The following is a 26304-nucleotide window of genomic DNA, read 5'->3' as shown; positions in this document are numbered from 1 at the left end:
CAAGAATTTGCTATATTCGACCCCTCCAAAACGTTAGTTGCATAAAATTTTGTGTTAGAACAAGAGCAGAGCTACTTGTATGGTTTTTAGAAGGTTTAGAAATAAATATATAATTATTTTTTAAAATTTAGAAATTGTAGAAGAGCAGTTCCTGGTTCAAAATTAGTTGAAGAGGGCAAACAAAGACAGAAGCAAGCTCTAAGCAGAAATGAACTGTTAAACTATACTGCTAAAACGTGAACTAAACTACACTTGGTCGATATAGCCGGGGACTCTTGAGTAGTCAAGAACTGTTAGATGACTCTATGCTGTTAGAACTCAAGAAAAAGGCAATTAATTGTTTAAGTTAGCACCTAGAAAAGTACAGAAGTTATGTGTCACTAATAGTTCAGTACTGCTGTAATTGAAGGTGAAGGGAACCCAAAAGCATTATTACTTGGTGCAACTGAGCCAAATTAGAGCTCAGAAAACAAACTCAATGACAATACTTAAGCAGCATCCAAGGAGCAGGAGAATCGATGTTTCAGGCATAAGCCCTTCATCAAGATTAGGTCAGAGAAAGTGAGGACTGCATATGAAGGACTTATGCCCAAAACATCGATTCTCCTGCTCCTCAGATGCTGACTTGCTGTGTTTTTCCAGTTCCAAACTGTTGACTCTGATCTCCAGCATCTTCAGTCCTGACTTTCTCCTTAGTGACAATACTGCCTTGCTGAAGCATACTGTTTGTGCAAAGTTGGAGAAATGCTAGCATGCAATTTCCAAGCATCCGGGCAGTATAGTCTCAAGAAAGCAAGATGAAGCACCAGAACATGAACAATCATTGAAACAGTCCATGATGTTTTTTAATGGAATTTGAAGACAGATGTTTTAATGACAATGGACCCAGCACTGATTCTTGTGGCACACTACTGGTCACAAGCGTCCAATCTGAAAAGCTACCGTCCACCACACCCTCTGTCTTCTACCTTCGAGCCGGTCCTGGGGAGTGTTGCTGGACTGCAGGTTCATAGTTCCTTGAAAGTAGAGTCAGAGGTAGATAGGATAGTGAAGAAGGCATTTGATATGCTTTCCTTTATTGGTCAGAGCATTGAGTATAGGAGTTGGAAGGTCATGTTGCAGCTCTACAGGACATTGTAGGATACAGTGTAGGATAGATAGGCTTCAGATTGGTTCCACAGGTCGGTGCAACATCAAGGGCTGAAGGGCCTGTACTGCGCTGAAATGTTCTATGTTCTATATTCTATTGGTTAGGGCAATAGAATATTGTGTGCAGTTCTGGTCTCCTTCCTATTGGAAAGATGTTGTGAAACTTGAAAGGTTTCAGAAAGGATTTACAAGGATGTTGCCAGGGTTGGAAGGTTTGAGCCATAGGGAGAGGCTGAACAGGCTGGGGCTGTTTTCCCTGGAGCATCAGAGGCTGAGGGGTGACATTATAGAGGTTTATAAAATCATGAGGGGCATGATAGGGTAAATAGACAAAATCTTTTCCCTGGGGTGGGGGAATCCAGAATTAGAGGGCATAGGTTTAGGGTGAGGTGGAAAGATATAAAAGAGACCTAAGGGGCAACTTTTTCATGCAGAAAGTGGTGCGTGTATGGAATAAGCTGCCAGAGGAAGTGGTAGAGGCTGAAGCTTGGGGCAGCTGCCGCCAAGGCCCGGTGGGGAAAGACCACCGTGTAAGGTCTGCCTGCCTAACGAAGAACAGGGGGCCCACTCAGTAATTAGCTCCGCTGACACCTCAGCAAAATATCTGGATAGTCAATGTACAGGTTTGTACATAGGAATGATTAATTCTGATCTCTGTATGTAAAGAATTGGAATGTATATGTATGTATGGCATCACCAATTGTATAGATATCAAAATAATTTTATGAATAAAGTATATTTTTGAAATTTTAAAAAAATCTGGTCAGAGTTGGACCGAAAGGTCTGTGTCCGTGCTGTACATCTCTCTGACTCTAATTTAGATTCTGATGTGCAGTGGGCCAGAAGGTCAGGGTTCAAATCTCACTTGTTCCAGACATGTGCAATAACGTATCTGAACAGGTTGATTCGACAATAGTTTTTTTTTTGCACAGCCTCTGATCTTCAGTTCTGTATCCAGCCTTGCACTGGTTACCTTCCCTCAAATAATCAAGATTTAAAGAGGCTATACTACGAAAAACAATTGTGATTAGTCACTTAAAAGGTTTCTCTAGGTCCAGCTAAACTAATTCAGAAAAATCACCTCTGCATTTGGCAGCACCAAGCCTTTTGCTAGTCAGCTCGAGTATTTGCAATTCTAGACAATCCTTCTAATATGTCTAACAGTTAGACTTGAAATTCTTTAGTGATGACGAGTGAGTGACCTAGCTTCTCTGGTTTTTGGTCTATCATTTCCTTGCTGTAGCTATACATGCTGTTCCATTTGGACTCAAGTCTGTCTTTACATTGTCCTGTTTGAGTTACAGATTTGATCAAACGTATGAATTTACTTGCACCAATATATGGGGTACCTTGTCTTATCTTCCCAGCTTCCTGTTCCTACCCTGCTTTGGGAAAGAAAATAGCTCTTAGTTTGTTCTTGTAAATTTCAAATGTTGACTATTTATCTTGAATGCTGTACCTTTGCTCCAATTATATTCTTATGCTCCTGCATTCAGTAGTTTGACTATCAGGTCAGGTCTGTTGACTTGGAAGAGCATGAAGCCATTGTTGCTCCTTCCACTATTTTAAGATTATTAAAATCTTTGTGGATGTAATCTTGAACAGAACTCACCAAGCGGGTTTGGAATTTACACGCCAGTACAAGAAATGAACCTAGTTAGGAATGGAACAAATACAAGAGTGAGCATCCTGGATTTTGCAGACATTATAAATAAATTGAAATTCAAATTAACGTTTGAACGTGATAGTGAGAGACTTGACAATAATGTGATGGTAGGCCACAGTAACAGTAATATAATGAAACCAGGAACTGGAGATCTGAAACAAACAAAAACAGAAATTGCTGTTTGAAGGGTCACTGGACTCAACGTTAACACTGTTTTCTCTTCACAGATCCTGCCCAGTTTGCCGAGTTTCTCTGGCAATTTTTGTTTTTATTTGTTGCAATAACAGTAGTGTTTAATTAAAATCTTCAATTGCTTATCCACCATTGATTAATGCAGATTGGAAACCTTGCATAAAATATCATTTGTACAACAATTTACATCTGTCAAATGTAATACCACCTAAAGGGTCTACCATCCCTTTTGGGCCAGGCATAATTTCAGAACTTGTTTCACTGGAATTTGATCATTTTATTTGCCCTTTACAGGTGCATATTCTAGGCTAATTCTAGATACCATAGCGAATTCAGTGGTGTATCTGATTACAATGGCTCAGTGGTTAGCACTGCTGCCTCACAGCGCCAGGGACCCGGGTTTGATTCCAGCCTCAGGTGACTGTCCGGGTGCTCCAGTTTCCTCCCACGGTCCAAAGATGTGCAGGTTAGGCAAATTGGCCATACTAAATTGTCCATAGTGTTCAAGGATGTGTAGGCTAAGTGCATTAGTTAGGGGAAATGTCGAGTAATAGGGTAGGGGAATGGATCTGGGTGGATTACTCTTTAGAGGGTCGTGTGTGGACTTGTTAGGCCAAATTACCTGTTTCCACACTGTAGGGATTCTATCATTATAAATTCTGCAGTATAGCAATGTTGTCTTACTTCATTTTACAAGCTTTTAAAGCATTCAGTAAAGCAACATTGTATTACTTTTCTTCTAATACAGATTTCAAATCTGTATTATAGCAATACTATATTATTTTAGGTGAAAGTGAGGACTGCAGATGCTGAAGATCAGAGTCAAAAGGTGTGGCGCTGGAAAAGCACAGCAGGTCAGGCACCATCCGAGGAACAGGAGAGTCGACATTTTGAGTATGAGCTCTTCATCAGGAATGTGGGGGGACAGGGGCCCAAGGGGGCTGAGAGATAAATGGAAGGGAGGTGGGGCTTGGGGGAAGGTAGTTAGGAATGCGGTAGGTGAATGAAGGTGGGGGGTGACAATGTAGGTTGGAGTGGTGGGTGGAGTGGATAGGTGGGAAGGAAGATGGACAGGTAGCACAGTTCAAGAGAGTAGTGCTGAGTTGGAGGGTTGGATCATAGGATGAGGTGGAGGAAGGGAGATGAGGAAATGGGTGAAGTCGACATTGATTTTGTGTGGTTGGAGGGTCCCAAGGCGGAAGGTGAGGCCTTCTTCCTCCAGGTGTCGGATGGCTAGGATTTGGCGGTGGAGGAGGCCCAGGGCTTGCATGACCTTGGCAAAGTGGGAGTGGGAGTTGAAGTGATCAGGCACAGGGCGATGCGGTTGCTTAGTGCGTATGTTCTCTGAAACGTTCCGCAAGTTGGCAACCTGTCTCCCCAATGTAGAGGAGACCACATTGCAGTAGATGAGGTGTTTGGATGTGCATGAAAATCTCTGCCGGATGTGGAAGGATCTTTTGGGGTCTTGGATGGAGGTGAGGAGGGGAGGTGTGGGCACAGGTTTTTCACTGTTGTGCTGGCAAGGGAAGGTGCTCGGAATGGACGGTGGGTTGGTGGGGCGGGGGCCTAATAAGGGAGTCGTGGAGGGAATGGTCTCTGTGGAATGCTAATAGCGGTGGGGAGGGAAATATACGTCTGGTGTTGGGGTCTGACTGTAGGTAGCGGGAATGGCGGAGGATGATGCATTGCATCTGGAGGTTGGTGGGGTGGAAAGTGAGGACTAGGAGTGTTCTTCCTTGTTGCTGTTGTTGGGGTGGGGTTCAAGGGTGGAAGTGTGGGATGTGGAGGAGATGGAGGGCATTGTTGACCACGTGGGAGGGAAAACTGTAGTCCTTGAAGTAGGAGGTCATCTGGGATGTTCTGAAGTTGAATTGATCCTCCTGGGAGCAGATGCAACGGAGGCAGAGAAATTGGTTGTCAGGGATAGCATAAAAATAGGAGGGGTGGGTGGGAAGACATGTAGTCCAGCTAGCTGTGGGATTCAGGGTCTACTTTGAAGTAGATGTCCCTGTTGAGTCAGTCGCCGGAAGTGGAGATGGAGAGGTCTAAGAAGGGGAGGGAGGTGTCCAAGATAGTCCAGGTGAACTTGAGGTCTGGGTGGAAGGTGTTGGTGAAGTTGATGAAATGTTAAACTTTCTCCTGTGAGCACTATAATACTTTAACTTCTGTAAAATATCAAAGCTGTATTTGTGTTCTACTTACTTTTTTTTTCTGACTTTTTGTAGTCAGAATGAAAGCTTTTGCAGCCAACAGTTTCATGCTTTATCACAGTCAATATGCACAGTTACCTGCCATTTATAAGCCAATACACAACAAAGTTTTCGTGCTGTGGCATTAATAAGTCTTCTTGCAAAAGTTGCACTTTAAATTATTGATCTCTTATTCTTATCACAGTTTTCCAACCATTCTACTGTTTACACTATTTCTTTATCTTTTAAGTTGACCTTTTGTAACATTAAATTTGCTCAACAACATTCCCAGTGTTGCACCTGATTATAAATTAGATCCCTTAACTTGACTACAGTAGCCATACTTTATGCATTACACTTGTCTCTAAATAAGTTAATTTTGGCAGCAATGCTGATTGTGAACGGTAAGTATTCCTTATTTACCTTTTATCATTACAAGCCTAGTTCTTAGCCCGTTAATTTAAAGTTTTGCCCGATGTCTATCAGAGATTTTCATCGTCAGTCATGGAGCTTGAAGACAGTTGCATCCCAGCCAACTCTTGAATTGGGACTGCCTTTATAGATATTTCAAGGGTTGTAAGGACTCTATCACTGCCAAGTGTGTACGTGTATGGACTGAGCTGCCTGGGGAAGTGGTGGAGGCTGGTACAATTGCAACATTTAAAAGGTATTTTGATGGGTATATGAATAGGAAGGGTTTGGAGGGATATGGGCCGGGTGCTGTCAGGTTGGACTAGATTGGGTTGGGATATCTGGTCGGCATGGACGTGTTGGACCGAAGGGTCTGTTACCATGCTGTACATCTCTATGACTATGACTATGACTCTAATTAGCTCACATTGCTCCTCATCAGGTTTGAAGTAGAGGTTTTGGCCATGTTGTTCCTTCTATGAATCATCTTGGTTGCTTGTTTGTTCAAGCAATTACAGCTGAATATCTGTGTGAGTATTCTTAAAGTGATAAACTCACTTGTATTCTGAACATTTTTTCTCCTGGATCCAGTGGGTGTGTTCTATCATAGTTACCTGGAGGTATTTCAGCAACAATGCCCAGTGCTAATCACCACATTGTATGTGCTGTGAAACCAACTAATCCCAACTCATGGTTGAGGTAGAGTTCTGGCACCAGTATCCGTTCCAGATATTTTCTAATCAATCTGTTCAGAGATATTGTTACATACCTCTGGAGCTGAACCTGGGCCTCCTGGCGCACAGGTAGAACATTACTACTGCACCACAAAGGCCCAGCACTGATCTTCCTTTTTACACTGGGTCAAAGGGCCTATTTGATGAACAGTGGTAATGTTTGAGCCACTAATGTATCTTAACAAGAAGAGCCATTTGTCCTAACAACGTGTGGCTTTTGATTCTTTCGTTGAACTAATATAACCTCTATCTATTGTTACCTAGCAGTACATTATCAGGAGGCAGTTATACCACATCTGTCTCCATCAGGATTTTGACCACGACTTCTTTTTTCCCCACCTGACACTGTATGACATTATCAGATTAGTAGAGCTTGATGTAACATCAACCCTTCTCTGAAAAATCACTTTATACAATAGTCTGTCCCTCCTCCACCTTGCCCCCACCTCCCCCAACCCCACTCACCCCCCAAATGACTGTGCATAGACCGCTTGGGCAGTCTGGAGAGACAACATATTCCACTTGCAATGACAGACATGTGGTTGTGAGAGTTTCTCCAGCACCTTCTGCTTTTGTTTGCTATGGGATCACATCCATGGCCTCCCTTAGGTTAACATTCTTGTAGATTGTCATCAGGACCAAGCAGCAGTTTGGTGCTTTCTATGGGGAGTGGGAGAGTCCGGAGATAGCAATGAGTCAAAATGTCCCTCTAGATGAGTAAAGAAGAATGAAACTTTAAACATGTGCCCCTCAAGTACAGATAAGTCAGGCTAGAGCTTGTACAGATCTCTGCAGCTTGAATTTCTCATGTTTTCATGTCTGTCTCCTGCTAGTAAAAACAGTACCTGAACTATCTTCTCCACTGTTCCTCTGCTTTCATATAGGTATTATACTTACATAGATCTAATAGCGTCATAGAGTCATAAAGTAATACAGCATGGAAACAGGCCCTTTGGCCCCTAACTGGCCCATGCTGACCATGGTGCCCACTCAGCTAGTTCCAATTGCCTGCATTTGGTCCATATCCCTCTAAACCCTTTCCATCCATGTACCTAGCCAAAAGACTTTTAAATATTGCTGTTGAACCTGCCTTAACCACTTTGTCTGGCAGCCCATTCTGTATGAATGCCACTCTCTGCATGAAAAAAATTGCCCCTCAGGACCTTCTTAAATCTTTCCCCTCTCACCTTAAACCTATGCCCTCTAGTTTTCAATTCCCCATCCCTGAGAAAATGGTGAAGTTTATTAAAAAGTATTGTCTAGATTAGATTAGATTAGATTAGATTACAGTGTGGAAACAGGCCCTTCGGCCCAACAAGTCCACACCGACCCGCCAAAGCGAAACCCACCCATACCCCTACATTTACCCCTTACCTAACACTATGGGCAATTTAGTATGGCCAATTCACCTGACCCTGCACATCTTTGGACTGTGGGAGGAAACCGGAGCACCCGGAGGAAACCCACGCAGACACGGGGAGAACGTGCAAACACAACACAGTCCACAAAGATGTGCGGGTCAGGTGAATTGGCCATGCTAAATTGCCCGTAGCGTTAGGTTAAAGGGGTAAATGTAGGGGTATGGGTGGGTTGCGCTTCGGCGGGGCGGTGTGGACTTGTTGGGCCGAAGGGTCTGTTTCCACACTGTAAGTAATCTAATCTAATCTATTGTCTATCTAAACTTCAGGGAGAATAGCTCCTATTAAGTAAAATTTTATAGCTTTCAATTTTGGATTTCCAGCTCAAAATTGGGCGGCAACAGTATTTGTTCTGCCATACCCTTCAGCGAGGATAAATGTGATTTTCACAGCAATCGCCAGAAGTGAAATTTGTGCTATAAAACTGAGAAAGATCAGACATCCAAAAACACAGTTTTTATTCTTTCATTTTGTTTGCTACGTGTTCCTTTCGGTTCACCCATTTGTTTAAAAATTGACAGCAGCCCAGATTGCCATGACAAATCCTATTTCCATAAAGTTTTAGCTAGTGAGAGGAATAATTCAAACTTCAAGATTTCGATTGATTTATTCATTTTGCACATTATAAAGATGCATATTATTTTTAATTCCAGGAGTCTGTGTGCAAATCTCAAAGGAAGGAACATATTCATCTGAATTTTCAAATCCCTAAGATTAAGATTGCAAAGAAAAATCAAATGTTGCAAAATTACAATTGTGCTTTGACTATCCTTGTTTTACATAATGTGTTTAATAGCTGCAACAAACTGAAGTGGAAGCACTTAGAAGAGGGATATAAATCATTGAATACTAATGCATTTTTCCAAACAATCACTTTTCATGTTCAAGAGATTGTGTTCTTGCCATGGTAAGTGCTACTGATAAATTTCCATTTTTAGGGAACAGTTGACCTCTGGGACTGATGATGATTTTGTACTCAGCACAGATAGTGAGATCGCATCTTACTGAGCAGTTGCCTGTAGAGAATGAACAACTTCTTTATGGATATGTCTGTGGTTGCAATCATATAACTAGTCATTCATTTTCACCATGTACAATCAAGGTTACAACCACTCTGCACATGTTCAAAGTTGTTACATGTTCAGACTCTTGAGAGTGTTCAATATTTGTACTCTGGCCCTCCGCTGCTCAGTTCAGGCAATCATTTGGCAGTTTTATCAAACTGAAATCTGACTTACTGTCAATTCACTTAGATTTTGTTACTCATATCTCAGTACTTTTGGTATCGGAAAAATAGTTTGTATATGGCACAACATTAATTGTTCAAGGGATTACTTCCTATATCTTCAGTAGGTATATTTCTCCACTAAAGGATTGCTTTGTACAAGTCTATGCTGGATTTGCTGCACCTCTTCTGTGATCCTTTTGGTGATTTTCAAATTAGCCTCACCCTTTCTGCTTGACTCGAGATAGTGTGAAAATGCTGTATCGTGCAGAATTTCCCAAACATTAATGAAATGGCTTCACTCACGAATTGAGGACAATTTTAATTTATTACAAGGTCTGGAGTAGTATATCAACTGCAGTGTGCTTTCAGACATTCTACAATCTCACTGGTAATCACTGAAGTCAAGTGGTCCATCTCACTAGTCAGAAATAACTGACCATGATGATAAGATAACAGTCAGAAAATATGGTGCTGGAAAAGCACAGCAGGTCAGGCAACATCTAGGAGCAGGAGATTCGACATTTCATGCATAAGCCCTTCATCAGGACTGTGGGGTGTGGGGAAAAGGGGGAAGAGAGATAAATAGAGTACAAAAGAGTTTTGCCAAGGTGTTGCCTGGATTGGAGTGTAATGCAAAGACTAGAACAAACAGCCCTACCAACCATCAAACCAAAAATCTGGGTCCGCTACGTAGATGACACCTTTGTAATCACAAATCGAAACAAGATAGAAGAGACATTTAACATCACCAACACCCTCACAGGCATAAAGTTCACCAAGGAGGAAGGAACCGACAACAAACTCACATTCCTGGACGTCACAGTTGAACGAACGGACGATGGAGAACTACAAACCTGCGTATACAGAAAACCGACAAACACTGACCAAATACCTAACTACACCAGCAACCATCCCAACACACACAAACGAAGCTGTATCAGAACACGATTCCAATGACCCTCCACCTACTGCAGCACAGACGAACTTCGGAAAACAGAGGAGAACCACCTATATAACGTATTCAAGAAGAACGGATACTCAAAAAGTACAGTCCGCAGATTCCTCAAGAACAAACCACGACAAGCAGACCAAACACAGCCAGAAACCCTAACCACCTTACCATACATCAAAGAAGTTTCAGAAATGACAGCCAGACTACTAAGACCCCTCGGAATCCTAGTAGCACACAAACCCACAAACACTCTCAAACAAAAACTAACAAACTTAAAAGACCCAGTACATCCCATAGACAAAACCAACGCCATCTACAAAGTTCCATGCAAGGACTGCCAGAAACACTATGTAGGACAAACAGGAAGAAAGTTAGCTACCAGGATACACGAACACCAGCTAGCCACAAAAAAACACGACCCTCTCTCCCTCGTAGCCCTACACACGGAGAAAAAAAAACACCGTTTCAACTGGGACAACACATCTATCCTGGGACAGGCTAAGCAAAGACATGCCAGAGAATTCCTAGAGGCCTGGCACTCCAACCACAACGCCATAAACAAACACATAGATCTAGATACCATCTATCAACCTCTCAGAAAACGAATAGGAAATGACATCAACACAAACCCTAGGATCCCCATGCAGGACAAACATATAAATAGAAAGCAGGAGACAACAGCTTCGCTTCACTTGGAGGTTGCCACTGATAATGTTACCTAGCCAGGTAATGAAACGTGTGGATATCAAACCTACAGCTCAGCGAGAAAACCTACACCCTAAACTTGGAATGTTTTTGCTAGAACATTGGAGGCTGAGGGGTGGACTTGACAGAAGTATATCAAATTATGAGAGGCATGGATAAAGTGGATAGTTAGATTTTTTTTTCCGAGGGTGGAAATGTCAAATACTAGAGGGCACAGGTTAAAGGTGACAGAGGGAAAGTTTAAAGGACATGTGCAAGGATAAATGGTTGCACAAGGGTTGTAGGTGCCTGGAATGCCTCCCCAGTGGAGGTAATAGAAGCATTAATAATAGCAATGTTTAAGAGTCATTTAAACAGACATATGAACAGGCAGTGATTGGAGGTATACGTGGAGGCAAATGGGATTAGTTCATAATAGCATTGTGATTGGCACAGACACAGTGGGCCATAGGGCCTGCTCCTGTTTTGCACTGTTCTGTGTTCTATGATTCTGTATGCTTTGTGAAAGATGCCACTCTGGGCTATCACTTTATCTCGGTACACCCAATACTGGGTGACAGAATGTATTTACACTTGAAGAGATACGATTAACCAGGAACACTCAGCATGTTTCAGTTCAGGAAAGGTCATGTTTGACAAATTTGATCAATTTTGTTTTAAGTAGGTAAGCAGGAATGTTGATGAGTGTAATGCATTTAATGTGATCTACATGGTCTTCAGCAAGGTTTTGATATGGTACATGGTAGAAGGATGTTGGTGTGCACATTCATAGATCCCTGAATGTAGCAGGGAACTTTGATAAGGTGGTTAAGAAAGCATATGAGTTACTTGCTTTTATTAGCTAAGACATTAAATACAAGAGCAGGGAGGTGATACTAAAATTGTTTAGAGATTTGATTAGGCCACAGCTGGGGTAATGTGTGCTGTTCTGATCACCACATAAGAAGGATCTGTTTGTACAATTCCCCTCTAACTACTAACTGTTCCTTAAGAAATCAAAATTCTAATGGTATGCTGTTCCAATAAACTACAAACCCCACATGTATAACAAAACAATTGAATTTAGTCTCTCAAACGTATAGCCAAAATACATATTCCAGAAGACTTAACATCTACTATCTAGAATTCCAAATATTCCTATTGCATTTGACTCCCAGTTTTGTTTGTCCTCTGGAGTATCATTCCATTATGTAGTTTTGAACATGCCTTTGACTGATTTAATTTTTGGGTCACTTTTGTGAGTCACTTTATATAGTGACTGCAAAGCCCATATCACACAAAATACCAACGTCTATCTGACTTCACATTAGTTTAATGGCTTCCTACTGCATTCACTATTTTAATAGTCACAAACCATTTATCTCTTTTCAATCTGACACTGGCAACCTTTTATACAAACATAGATTCATTAGAATCACCAGCTGGTATCTCTTCAGCAGCAATCTTGCTAGACTTGCTTTGTTTCTTTCTTGCTAAATATTTATATGCAAAATGATTCAGATTTTTGTAATTATAACCTTGCTTTCACTTGGAAATGGTCCTATTCTTTTTCTACCATGTCCTCTTCAATACTTATATCCTGTCCGCTGGCTTTGATCTTTGCTGGCTGTTCTGCAACTATTTCAGCCCTTTCTTTCAATATGTTGTCCAGCTTAGAATATCTCTCAGCATTGGCTATTCTGCAACTATTTCATCCTTTTTTTTTCAATATGTTGTTCAGCTTGGAATATGTCTCAACATATGCAAAACCTCGTCAATTTTACCCCAATATGTTCCAGCTGGTGATTTACAACCCCAGAGCTTCTGCGTAAGTTAATCATTTTCTTGACAAGATGTTTGTATTCTCACAGCAAAATGGCTTGTTCACAGAAGATTCCTATCTCAGTCAAGATTATCTTCCAATTGTCCAAATTCACAGGTACCAGCTAAATTTATCACATTCTGATAAATAGTCTTCCTGTCCCCCAGAACTCTAATATTAAACACATAACATTAATTAGTAACATTCAAAGTATGTCATCAAAACCTCAGCTGCCTGAGCTCTCTGCTGTTCTTTTGAGGTCTAGTCTACAATACAGCTTGTAGCACTTTTGTCCCAGCACTGATAACAGGGTTACTACTTGTATTTGCTCAGTCTTTTTATTTCATAGCTTTATCATTGAGAGTGGCAAAAAATCCAATTCTCTCGAATCTCCCTTCATTTCCACAGCAGCAAAATTGCAAGCTCACAGCCATTCTGACTCACCCAATACTTCAAAGATGCAAACTTCAGTTTTAATGTTTCCTTTTCTTTTTAGAGGTGTGGACTCCCTAACAGCACTGAAAATCCATACCATTTTAACTGGACACTGTTGATACCATGCTTCATGTAATGTGCTTAATGGTTACCAGAAATGGTAGTGAAAATACTTACAGCAGAGGTAGAAGTCACATAGCAACAGAAAGCCACTGAGTACACTATGCACAAATGCATTTCTCCAATCAATATTCCCATCCAAAGGTGAATTTAATGAGTTAGATAAAGATTTAATGAGAAGACAAAGTACAAAAGAGCTTTATTGCTAAATGTGTACCAAATATAATTGTAAATGCATCTCCACACTGTGTCAATTAGCCTTTATAAGACAAACTCCAATTTGTAGAATTCCCTGGAAACACTCTAAACAAAGAGATATGAATTTATAAAGGAAAGTTTTTTTATTTATTATGCTTTAAGAAAATAGTCATACTAAGAAATAGGTGGGGATTCAGTGACCTGATGTCAAATTAGGATAATGTGCCCAGGTTGAATGTCACATTTGAACCTGGTCATTTTTATTAAAGCGTGGATATTTCCAGTGCTGCATCATTGGTGTTATTTTAGTGCTTTGAAACATGATTGGAGAATTGCAACCGGCATGGCCTCAAGGTTCGGGGTGATCTCTAATAATGCCCTTCCAGAATGTTCTGCTGTCTTGTAAATATCAGTGTCAGCAGAAACAGCCAGTGTGAAACTAGTGTTACTGATGTGAAAACTGTGATCGAGCTGCTCCACAAAGCCTGCAGAGTTTAGAACTCAGCTTTGGCTGTGAAGAATTCATATTGCTTATTACCACTTTGACTTATATTTGTACATCACCGTTAACTTAGAAAATAATTCCAAGACACTGTGTTTCTGAAACAAAATGCCAAGCGAACAAAGCCTTGATCATAGACACATGCTTTGAGGTTATTATAAGATGAAAAGGATGTGAAAATGCAAAGAATTCATCATAAGATCGAGGTAAGTGAAGATATGGTATCCATTGGTTGGACATATGAAGGTTCAAGTTGCTCAAAAGGCCAGAATAAAAGCAACAGAGAATTCAGTGTTTTGAATTGTAACACGAAAAAAAAATCTCCTCTGAGGTAGGGAGGGGTAAGACAGTGGAGATCTTTAAAGATGGGAATGAGAACTGGAGTTTTCGGGCCACTTTGTGCAATGAAGGGCTTATTTGCTGAGTATTGCTGTCGAATTTTTGTTGTTTATTTTCAAATTAAACAAGTAAAAATGCCAAATTTCATGCAGAACATGTCCAGTCCTTCACTTGAATTTCAGTTTCAGGTTCTTTGTTTTTAACAATTTGATTTGATAATTACTATACTTTGATACCTTGCCTCTCATGCCTGTGTTAGTAATAATCAACTGGGAGGAAGTGAGGACTGCACATGCTGGAGATCAGAGTCAAAAAGTGTGGTGCTGGAAAGATGAAGAGCTGATGAAGAGCTTATGCTCGAAACATCAATTCTCCTGCTCCTCAGGTGCTGCCTGACTGGCTATGCTTTTTCAGCACCACACCTTTTGACCTTGTGTTGGTAATACAGCTCACAGTGTTAAATCCTCTGTTAACTCTACAGTTGGCTAACACTTAGCTGTCAATAGTTTCCATGATGTTAGTCAATAATGAAGACACGTCTTAAATTTCCAAGTGGTTTATTGTACTAGTGTTTTATTTTATTCTCAGTTTAAGGCATGTGGTGAGAAGCAAGGTGCTTTATCCGTGGCTGCCATTAATCCTTATTCCCCTTTGGGAACTACAGTGTAGGGCATTCATTAATGAAGTTTTAATGATGTTAGGTGGAGTTTGAATGACAGCTTGTTATATCAAATCAGATTGTGTACCAAGGCTCAGACTGGCAGATTTTCAAAGCTGCTCTGGCCAAGTGCTGCAGTCTGATGCTGTTTCCAGCATTGTGACTGATTTAGAGAGGAGTTAATTCAAGACAGGTTACTGAGGTAAAAACAGAGCACACAGATTCTAAAAATCTCAAATAGAAACCTAAATTGACTCCAGGGCGGTCATCATTTAGAAGTAAGAGGATAACCAGGCTAATACTTCAGGTGGTGTTCGTGAAGGGGATGAATTTGTTACATTTTCCACTAAGTCTTGGGTAACTTGCAATAGAACCAGAATTAAATGAGTTTTATTTTTTACTCAGTGTTGTTAGAGACTGGACCATGCTGTCTGAAAGCATGGTGGAAGCACATTCAATTGGAACTTTAAAAAGGGAACTGAATATTTTAATATTTTTCATAATATTCATTGGATGTGGGCATCATCTGGCCAGACTAGAATTTTTCTCCCTATCCCTAATTTCCTAGAGCGGTAATTAACAATCAACCACACTGCAGTCGATAGTGTTTACATGGTCATCATTAAGCTATCCAGGTTTGTATTGCATTCAATTTGCATCATCTGTCATGGTGGGATTCAAACCAGGGACCCTAGAACATTATCCTGGAATACTCATCTAGTGACCCTATCATGACACTATCACCTCTCCCCAGAAAGGAAAGAATTTGGAGGAAAGAGCAAGAGAGTGAGACAAGTTAAATAGCTCATTCAAAGAACCAGCAAAAGCATGGAGGTCACAGCAGGTCAGGCAGGAGAGAAAGCAAGCTAACATTTCAAGTCTAAAAGACTCTTCACCAGAGCTGAAATTAAGAGCTATGGCAAACTGGGTGCTATAAATCTTATTTGACAAAATGCTTTAACTGAAAATAGTAAAATCCCATGTATTGTTTATATGGATAAATTTGATAGTGAGCTGAATTCTGTAGAATCGGACGAGAGGATGAAAATATGAAAAAATTGAATGTGTGGAAGAAGAATGGAAATGTTAATTGTGAACAATTCCCTGCAGTGCTCGACAGACTGTGGTCGTGGAATTCACCTAAGGACAGTGAACTGCACCAGTCCACAAAGCAAGTGTGATCTCGCGACTAAACCCAGTGAGGAGGAGGAGTGCGAAGACCACACAAACTGCTACAAGTGGCGGACAGGAGAATGGTCAAAGGTATGTGACTTTATTCCGACATGTTCTTGCATCTGTGTGGCAACTGTCCCCAGAAAAGAAACCTCACACACATGAACAGCTGAGCATGATTTTGTATGCAATACATGTGTACAGTTGTATGCATTGTGGATAACCTGGGTAATTCAAATGATAATGCATGCAATTGTTTTGTATAAAAATGGGGATGTTTAGGATAGAAATAAAATACTGCACCAATGCATCTCCTGGCTTGCTGCAGTCATGTGACTATTACTGGGTGGCACTCACCACAGGCAATAATCTTGTGGCCAGTTTGATAAAGACACAGTATAAACCAGACTGTTGTGCAAGCTATAACGTAACCTCTAAGAATTGTTCAGCATTTTTGATAAAGTTCTGAAGAAAAATCAAATGAGCACAAGACATTAATCCTGTTTCTCTCTATACAGATACTGCCAAACCTGCTGAGTTTCTTCAGCAATTTCTGTCTCTATTTTGATTTTAAACATTATGCATGTTAGGGAAAGTTCAAAGATCTCTGGGGGAGATCTTGGATTTGTATTTAAAATCAGGTTATTATTCCTGAACATTTTACAATCCATGTCTCAAAGAATATCCACCCCTCTTCCAAAAGGCAACATCTGTTGTTTGAAGCTATGAAGCATGAAGAAATTAGATCTACAAAGAAACAAGAATATTGCCTCATGGAAAGTCTTTTGGGAACTCAAGGCAGTAATTTAGACAATATAATTCAAAAGGGGTGCAGAAGGTACAGCCATAAAGGTCTGAGGGAAGTTGATGAATGTGGAGTGGAGTCAATTTCCAAAATGAACTAAGGGATAGATACTTACTGTTAGAGCAGCAGTTTTAACAATGCCAGTTGAGGAATCATGCACTGGGAACTTTTACAACCACCTGAGGGAACAGACTCATACAAATACAAATAGTATTACTCTAATGCAAATAATGATGCTCTGACATCACTCATCCCCCTCCCCTATCTCAGTCCATCTGTTCCTGTAAACTCCATTCTTGTTTTTTTTAACACCAACTATTAGAAAGCACTGTTAGCCTATTTTCCAACTTCCACCCTCCATCAACTTAAGGTCACCTAAATTTCTGCTGTCCTCCCATTAGTAAGTCCTATTCACACATTGCCTTTGTGCTCAGAGCACTGGCAACACCTCAAATGTTAAATTCTGATCCTAATATTCAGAGGCCTTTATGACTTTGCTCTTTGCTATCTCTGTAACCTCTTCCAGGCCTATAATCTTCTGGGATGTTAACATTTCATCAGTTCTGGATTCTCTTCCAAGACAATTAATCCACATCTTGACGCCTTTCCCTTCCATTCTGTCATCCATCCCTCAGGACCCTCTGTTTCCCCCTTGGGTGTGTCTCCACTTCAAACATTTACAACAAAAGGTATTTTCTATGTGTTGCAGAGAATTCTCCAGAACAAGTAGCTTGGGGGAAGGTGAGGTCACAACATTTTAAAAACTTTTACTCAGAAGCACCGGTCCAGTCCAAGGCTTCACATAAACATGTTTGGATGTTAGTGAGAAACTTACTCATTGACTTCAAGGATTTTTTTGTTGCAGCGTTGGGGTAGGGGTTGCAGGTAACTCACATTTTTGAGAAACTTCACTGAGATGTTTGCAAATTATTTTTTAGCTTTTCCCCGCCATTAACATGTGCAGCATGAATTTCTCATGGTTTGAATTTGAACAGTTCAGGTTGGTGTTTAAACTTGCCATTACGGATTTTCAATTTTTATTATTTTCTCCACTTGCCACTCCACCCTTTTTCCCTCATCTTCCAGAATGCATCCAGCAGTAATTTCATTCAACTTAGATGCCATTCTGCATCTATATCCACAATCCATTTAAAAGACCTCCAACTTCTCTTTATGGCTTGTTGCTTGACATACTGCTGAGACTGTATGGGTTGGTCTTTACCAGTTACATAACATGGAAACATAATGGAGTTGAGACACTGAGCTGTTATATTGATTTCTGGAGGTAACCCACACATATAGAAAAGGGAAAACCAGTGGATGTGGTATCTTTGAATTTTCAGAAGGCTTTTGAAAGGTCCCTCGTAAGAGGGTACACAGGACATCGAACATTACAGCGCATTACAGGCCGGCCGTCCCTCGATATTGAGCCGGCCTATGAAATCAATATGAAGCCCATCCAACCTAAACTATTCCATTTTTATCCATATGTTTATCCAATGACCAATTAAATACCTTAACGTTGGCGAGTCTACTACTGTTGCAGGCAGGGCATTTCACGCTCTTACAACTCTCTGAGTAAAGAAACTACCTCTGACATCTGTCCTAAATATACCACCCCTCAATTTAAAGTATGTCCCCTCATGCTGGCCATCATCATCTGAGGAAAAAGGCTCTCACTGTCCATCCTATCCAACTCTCTGACTATTATATATGTCATAATTAAGTCACCTCTCAACCTTTTTCTCTCTAACAAAAACAGCCTCAAGTCCCTCAGCCTCTCCTCATAAGATCTTCCCTCCATACCAGGCAGTATCCTAGTAAATCTCCTCTGAACCCTTTCCAAAGCTTCACATCCTTCCTAAAATGTGGTGACCAGAACTGCATGCAACACTCTAAAAGCAGCTGCACTGGAGTTTTGTACAGCTGTAACATTACCTCCGAAATTCAATCCTTCTACCAATAAAAATCAATACACCATATGCCTTCTTAACAACCCGGTCAACCTGGGTGGCAACTTTCAGGGATCTATGCACATCAAAACCAAGATCTCTCTGCTTATCTACACTACCATATCTTACTATTAACCCAGTACTCTGTATTCCTGTTGCTCCTTCCAAAGTGAGTTAACTCACGCTTTTCCACATTAAACTCCATTTGTCACCTCTCAGCCCAGCTCTGCAGCTTATCCATGTTCCCCTGTAACCTGCAACATCCTTCAGCACTATCCACAACTCCTCCAACTTTAGTGTCATCCTCAAATTTACTAGCCCATCCATCTACGCCCTCATCCAGGTCACTTTTAAAAGCGACAAACAGCAGTGGCTCCAAAACAAATCCTGCGGTACTCCACTAGTAACTGAACTCCATGATGAACATCTCCAGTCAATCGCCCTCTCTGCCTTCTTTCAGCTAGCCATTTTCACCCTCAAACCCATGCCTTTTTATTTTTTATAATAGCCTACCATGGGGAACCTTATCAAACGCCTTACTGAAATCCATAAGCACCACATCAACAGCGTTACTCTCTCTTCCACCTGTTTGGGCACCTTCTCAAAGAACTCAATAAGGTTTGTGAGGCTCAACCTACCCTTCACAAAACCGTTTTGACTATCCCTAATCAAATTATTCCTCTCTAGATGATTATAAATCCTATATCTTATAACCTTTTCCAACACTTTACCCACAACCGAAGGAAGGCTCACTGGTCTATAATTACCAGGGTAGTCTCCACTCACCTCCTTGAACAAGGGGACAACATTTGCTATCCTCCAGTCTTCTGGCACTATTCCTGTAGACGATGAAGATGTAAAGATCAAAGCCAAAGGCTCTGAAATCTCCTCTTTGGCTTCCCAGAGATTCCTGGAATAAATCCCATCCGGCCCAGGGGACTTATCTATTTTCACACTTTCCAGAATTGCTAACACCTCATCTTTGTGAACCTCAATGCCATCTAGTCTAGTAGCCTGTTTCTCAGTACTCTTCTCGACAACGTTGTCTTTTTCCAGTATGAATACGGATGAAAAATATTCATTTAGCACTTCTCCTATCTGCTGTGAATCCACACACAACTTCCCACTACTGTTCTTGAATGGCCTTAATCTTACTCTAGTCATTCTTTTATTCCTGACATACCTTTAGAAAGCCTTAGCATTTTCCTTGATCCTACCTGCCAACGACTTCTCATGTGCCCTCCTGGCTCCTCTTAGCTCTCTGTTTAGGTCCTTTCTGGCTAACTTATAACTCTCAAGTGCCCTAACTGAGCCTTCATGCCTCATCCTTACATAAGTCTTCTTCTTCTTCTTCTTCTTCTTCTTCTTCTTCTTCTTGACATGAGATTCTTGAGTAAACCATGGCTCCCTTGCTCGCCAACTTCCTCCCTGCCTGACAGGTACAAACTTATCAAGGACATGCAGTAGTTGTTCCTTGAATAAACTCTTCATGTCAATCATGCCCATCCACTGCAGTTTCCTTCCCCATTCCCTGCATCCTAAATCTTGCCTAATCGCATCGTAATTGCCTTTCCCCTGGCTTTAACTCTTATCCTCCGTTACATACCTATCCCTTTCCATTGCTAAATTAAGAATTATGGCCAGTATCACCAAAGTGCTCACCTACTTCCAAATCTAACACCTGGCCAGGTTCGTTACCCAGTACCAAATCCAATGTGGCCTTGCCCCTTGTTGGCCGGTCTAGATACTGTGTCAGGAAACCCTCCTGCACACATTGGACAAAAACTAATCCATCTAAACTATTCAAACTATAGTATTTCCAGTCAATATTGAAAAGTTAAAGTCCCCCATAACAGCTACCCTATTATTATCGCTCCTATCCAGAATTATCTTTGCAATCCTTTCCTCTACATCTCTGGAACCATTCAGAGGCCTGTAGAAAACTCCCAACAGCGTGACCTCTCCTTTCCGGTTTCTAACCTCAGCCCATAGTACCTCAATAGATGTCCTGGTAATACTGTCCTTGACTAACAATGCCACACCTCCCCCTGTTTTATCATCTTCCCTATTCTTACTGAAATATCTAAACCCCAGAGCTGCAACAACCATTCCTGTCCCTGCTCTATCCATTGTCGGTAGTCGGTAAAGATAAAGCACATGGAATAGAGGGGAATATATTAGCATTGATCAATAATTAGTTAACAGATGGAAAACAGATCAGAAACTGGCTTCTTCCAAATGGCAGAGAAATGACCAGTGGAGTATTGCAAGATCAGTGCTCAGGCCTCAGCTACTCATGATGTGTATATATAAATGAAGGAACCATATGCAACGTTTCCAAGTTTGCTGAAAACAGAAAACTGAGCAACATTCTGAGTTGTGAGCAGAATGCAAGGAGGCCTAAGGTGATGTAGACAAGTTGAGTCAGTTGGCACACACATGGCAGATGAAGTACAACATCGCTAATTAAGTTATACACTTCAGTGTGAAAAAAACGGAAAGGAAGAATATGATTTAATGCTGACATACTAGGAAGCATGGATCTGGGCATCCTTACACATCAGTCAAAGTAGACAAGCAGCTGCTGCAAGCAGTTGGGAAGGCAAATAGTAAGTTGGCCTTCATTGCAAGAGGATTTGAGTATAACTAAAAATATCTAAGGAAGGATGTGCTTCCTTCTCCTTTCTGTCATTTTTTCCATTTCTTCATCTTTCTGACATCGCGGGAGGCTGGAGCACTGTCGGTGGGGATTTCTGACTTTGTCGGCCCAATATGTGGAGTCCTGGAGTGACAGTAGGGTATTGGCTGGAACAATGGCAGAGTGGGGACTCCTAACCTTGGTGGGCCTAGAGTGTGGACTTTTGACGGCGGTGGATCGTCGACTGCAGTGTGTCGGTTCCTGGAGTGGGAATGCCTGGATGCAGTAGACCCAGAGCGGGGAACTTACAAAAGGCCTGGTGCCAGCAAGTAAAGATGGACTCTATTGAAGTTCTTTTCTTAAATTCTTTTTGTACCTCAAAATGGCACCGGATTGTGGCGACAGAACACTTTTCACTGTATCTTCCTAGATATATGTGACAATAAATAAATCCTTCATTTATTCATCACTAGCTACAAGGAAAGAGTGCAGTGGAGGCTCACCACTCATACCAGAGCTGGAAAGACCCTCCTATGAGGGGAGACTCATTTGACTAAGCAGGTATTCATTGGCGTTTAGAAGCATGAGAGAGGATCAGATTGAAATGTATAAAATTCTAACAGGACTGGATAAACTAGATGCGAGGAGGGCATTTTCCCTGGTTGAAGGGAGTCTAGAACTAGGGTACTTAGTCTCAGGATACAGGGTAGACCATTTAGGACTGAGATGAGGTTAGACTCCATCATTCAAGCCATATTGAGCGTGTGGAATCCTCCACCACAGAAAGCGGCAGAGACTAAGTCCCTGAATATATTCAAGAAGAGATTTTTAATTATTTTAGATTTTTATGTTGTCACAGGTTATGTGGGGGTAAACTGGAATATGGCAGTGAGACAGAGGATGAGTCATGATCATATTGAATGACAGAGCAGGTATGAAGGGTCAGATGGCCGACTCCTGCTCCTGGTCTCTTTCTTTCTGTAATCCGTTCCACTTCAACACTACCGTAATCTCTGGGCCATGGTCTCAATTCATTTCCTATCAAAACCAAGTAACAAATTAAAAAGCCCAAATTTAATGTTACAAAACCCAGGTGACAGTGGCAGTATTATTGAGATAGTCATTGCAGACACTGAAAGGCTAAACTGACTGAAACTAAACACACAGTCCCTGTTGTTACTTCACACATGTCAGTCACGTTGTAAATTAATCCCCTGTCTATTTTTCCATCTGTGTATTTGCTAGCAGAAGCTCAAAAACATTCTGTTGGGATATATTTGTTATTTCCCAGTAATCCCATGATCTGGCAAAGACAGACACGGGTTGGAGTGCAACTGTTCCTGTAATATTTCACATAAGATTCTGTCACTCAATGTATTAAAGTGTGTAGGATTGGGGGTAGTGTACTGACATGGATAGAGAACTGGTTGGCAGATAGGAATCAAACAGCAGAAATAAGTGTATCATCTTCCAGTGGCAAGCAGTGTCTAATGTATCAGGGATCAGTGCATGAACCCTAACTATTCAAAATATATGTTAATGATTTAGATGGGGGAATGAAATACAACATCTCCATGTTTACAGATAATACAGAGCTTGGGTGGAAGGGTATTTGGGATGCATCTAGTCTATCCAGCCCACACAGAATTTTATAGGTTTCAATCAGATCCCCCGTCTCATCCTTCTAAACTCCAGTGAACACATTCTAGTTGAAACAGTCATTCCTCACAGGGCACTCTTGCAATGTCCAGTGTCAGTCTAGTAAACTTCTACTAGAACTCCCTTTATAGCAAATACAAAGCAAGAACTGTGAGGAGGATGCAGAGATGCTTCAGTGTGATTTGGACAAGTTGAGTGTGTGACAAATGCATGGCAGATGAAGTATAAGATGGACAAATGTAAGATTATCCACATAGGAAGGCAGATTATTATCTGAATGGTGATAAAATGGGGAAGTGCAGTGAGACCTGGGTGTACTTGTACCCAGTCACTGAAAGTAAGCAGGCGATACAGAAGGCAAATGGTATGTTGGCCTTCATCGCGAGAGGTTTTGAGTACAAGAGCAGGAGTGCCTTGCCACAATTGTGCAAGACCTTGGTGAGACCACACCTGGAGTACTGTGTACAGTTTTGGTCTCCTAATCTGATGTTCTGACTATGGAAGAAGTGCAATGAAATTTTATCAGATTGATCCCTGGTATGGCAGGACCGATACAAGAAGATTGGTTAGGTCATTATTCATTCAAGTTTAAAAGAATGAGAGAGGCCTCATAACAACCTATAAAATTTTAACAGGACTAGACAGGGTAAATGCAGGAAGGAGCTTCCAGAATCCGATACCAGAACAAGAATTTTATTTTGGCTACTGAAATAATTGAAGCAGTGCACTACACAACTCATCTCCAATAAATCACCAGCATTGTGAAACAGAGATGGAAATGTGTTGCTGGAAAAGCGCAGCAGGTCAGGCAGCATCTAGGGAACAGGAGAATCGACGTTTTGGGCATTAGCCCTTCTTCAGGAATGAGGAAAGTTGGTCCAGCAGGCTAAGATAAAAGATAGGGAGGAGGGACTTGGGGGAGGGGCGTCGGAAATGTGATAGGTGGAACGAGGTCAAGGTGAGGGTGATAGGTCAGACTGGGGCATGGGGCGGAGAGGTCGGGAAGAAGATTGCAGGTTAGGAAGGCGGTGCTGAATTTGATGGATTTGACTGAGACAGGTTGGGGGGAGGGGAAATGAGGAAACTGGTGAAATCCGAGTTCATCCCTTGTGGTTGTAGGGTTCCTAGCCGGAAGATGAGGCGTTCTTCCTCCAACCGTCGTTTCGCTGTGGTCTGACGATGGAGGAGTCCATCGTCAGCATTGTGAAACAGCCTTCTTATTTTTATAGAATGCAAAATCATTTGCTTGTATTAAAATGTGTAGATTAGAAGTATACCCTGAGAATATGGGGCCACCTTTCAGGAAGTTGGCACAGGCTAGTCAGACACAAAGACGAACACAGCTGTAATGTTATGCATTGCTCTTAGTGAATTTGTATGCTGCTGTTTGGAATACAGTTGCTGTCAAGATTACTGATTTGCAATGACAAAGTAAATAAAATTCAATTTGTGTTCATTAGGATTTTAATTACTGCTTTGGAAGTTGAATTCTGCAATTCTGTAAGTCAGTGTCCTTTTGCAATTATCCCATTACCTATGCATACAAAGGGTTGCTTGAGTGGGAGCCAATACAAGTCAGTGAGCACAGAGTTGACTGCAAATTGGGACTTGCTGTAAGTGGAGACACAGATAACCAGGTTTAGAGTAACAGAGACTTACTGCACCCTTTGGCTCATAGTGAATATTCTGGTCATAAACAATCACCTGACTTTTCTAAGCCCATTTTCCCACACTTGACCCTTACTTTATATAATTTCAGCATAACCTACCTACTGTTAAACTCTAAGCCTCAGCTGATAAAGGCAAGTAACCTATATGCCTTCTTTACCACTTTATTCACCTCTCCTGCTGCCTTAAAAAACTGGTGTTCCTCCAATGCTCACTAATTCCTAGGATCCTACTGGACATCATGTAATTCCTTGCCTTGTTTGTACTGCCTAAGTGTAGTAATTTGGTTTGAATTTCATTTTGCACTGACCAGCCAATATAACCAGAATCAAAAAGTGTGGCATTGGAAAAGCACAGCAGGTCAGGCAGCATCCGAGGAGCAGGAGAATCGACGTTTCAGGCGTAAGCCTTTCTTCAGGAATGTGATTCGGCTAAAAGCACTTTGCAAGCTGTGTTTGCCTTTGTGTCTGACTAGCCTGTGCCAAGGTCCTGAAAGGTGACTCCATATTCTCAGGGTATACTTCTAATCTACACATTTTAATACAAGCAAATGATTTTACATTCTATAAAAATGAGAAGGTTGTTTCATAGTGCTGGTGACTTATTGGACACATTCTGATGAAGAGCTAATGCCCAAAACGTCGACTCTCCTGCTCCTTGGTTACTGCCTGACCGGCTGTGGTTTTCCAGCATCACACTTTGACTCTTACTCTCCAGCATCTGCAGTCCTCAGTTTCTCTCAGCCATCATAACCAACCCAGTAACTTAAGGCTATACTCCTCACTATTTATCACAAACTAATTTTCATGTCATCTGTTTTGGATGACTAGAGCTTTCTGGAGAGTGATCAGACAGGGGTCCATTGGATTAGTCAAATCTCAGAGGTAACAAAGATGTGAATGTTAGTTTCAGCAGCAGATGAGCGGAACCAGAGTGAATTCAGGTGATGACATTAGAGATAGAAATATAAAGTCCTGGTGGTGGCACAAATATAAGATTGGAAGTTTAGGATAAAATGTGACACCCAGGTTTTGAACAGACTGGTTTAATTGCAGATGGCTTGCAGTGGTGGCTTTGGTAGTTCAAGTACAGTGTTTCAAGCCGGGAACAAAAACAAGCCTTCAGTCTTCCCAATATTTAATTACAGGCAAGTTTAGCTCTTCCAATACTGGATGTCAGATAAGCGACAATGGAGTGATTGGGAGAGGGAGAGGCAGTGGTGAGGTTGAGCAAAGTGTTATCAGCAAAAACTAATACTGTGCTTTCAGATGACATCATTGAGGGACAGTATTTGGATGAAGCTAAGGTTGGAGGCAGGGACAGATGACCAGAGGTAACAGTGCAGGAACTGAAAGGGAAACCAACACAAGTGATTCTTTGGCAATGAATAGTGAGGTAGCAATGGAAGCAAGTTTGAAATGTTAGGCAACAGACTCTGCAGCAGGATTTTTAAAAAAATTTCAATCATGGGACATGGATGTTGCTAGCTGAGCCAGCATCTATTGCCCTTAGGAAAGTGGTGGTGAATGCCTTCTTGAACCAGAGCTGTACTTGTGTGTTGTAGGTAGACCCTTCAGTGATGGAATTTCAGGATTCTGTCCCAGCAACCGTGAAAGAAGGGCGATATATTTCCAAGTCAGGATGGTTAGTGGCTTGGAGGTGGTGGTATTCGTTGCCCAATGTCCTTCTAGATGGAAGTGGTTGTAGGTTTG

The 26304-nt window shown here is 41.3% G+C and overlaps 1 protein-coding gene across 1 annotated transcript in view; it reads left to right on the top strand.

Annotated features, from left to right (window-relative positions):
• adamts17 (ADAM metallopeptidase with thrombospondin type 1 motif, 17) overlaps positions 1-26304 on the top strand; it is a 655987-nt gene that overhangs the window by 571596 nt on the left and 58087 nt on the right. The window contains exon 21 of the mRNA XM_043677648.1: positions 15808-15960. Coding sequence (XP_043533583.1) covers positions 15808-15960 — 153 coding nt within the window. The remainder of the gene's footprint in view (positions 1-15807; positions 15961-26304) is intronic.

The sequence above is a fragment of the Chiloscyllium plagiosum genome, chromosome 36, assembly GCF_004010195.1.
Source record: "Chiloscyllium plagiosum isolate BGI_BamShark_2017 chromosome 36, ASM401019v2, whole genome shotgun sequence".
Classification (NCBI taxonomy): Eukaryota; Metazoa; Chordata; class Chondrichthyes; order Orectolobiformes; family Hemiscylliidae; genus Chiloscyllium; species Chiloscyllium plagiosum.
The sequence above is the reverse complement of the archived record's forward strand: the minus strand, read 5'-3'. Positions and strand labels throughout refer to the sequence as shown.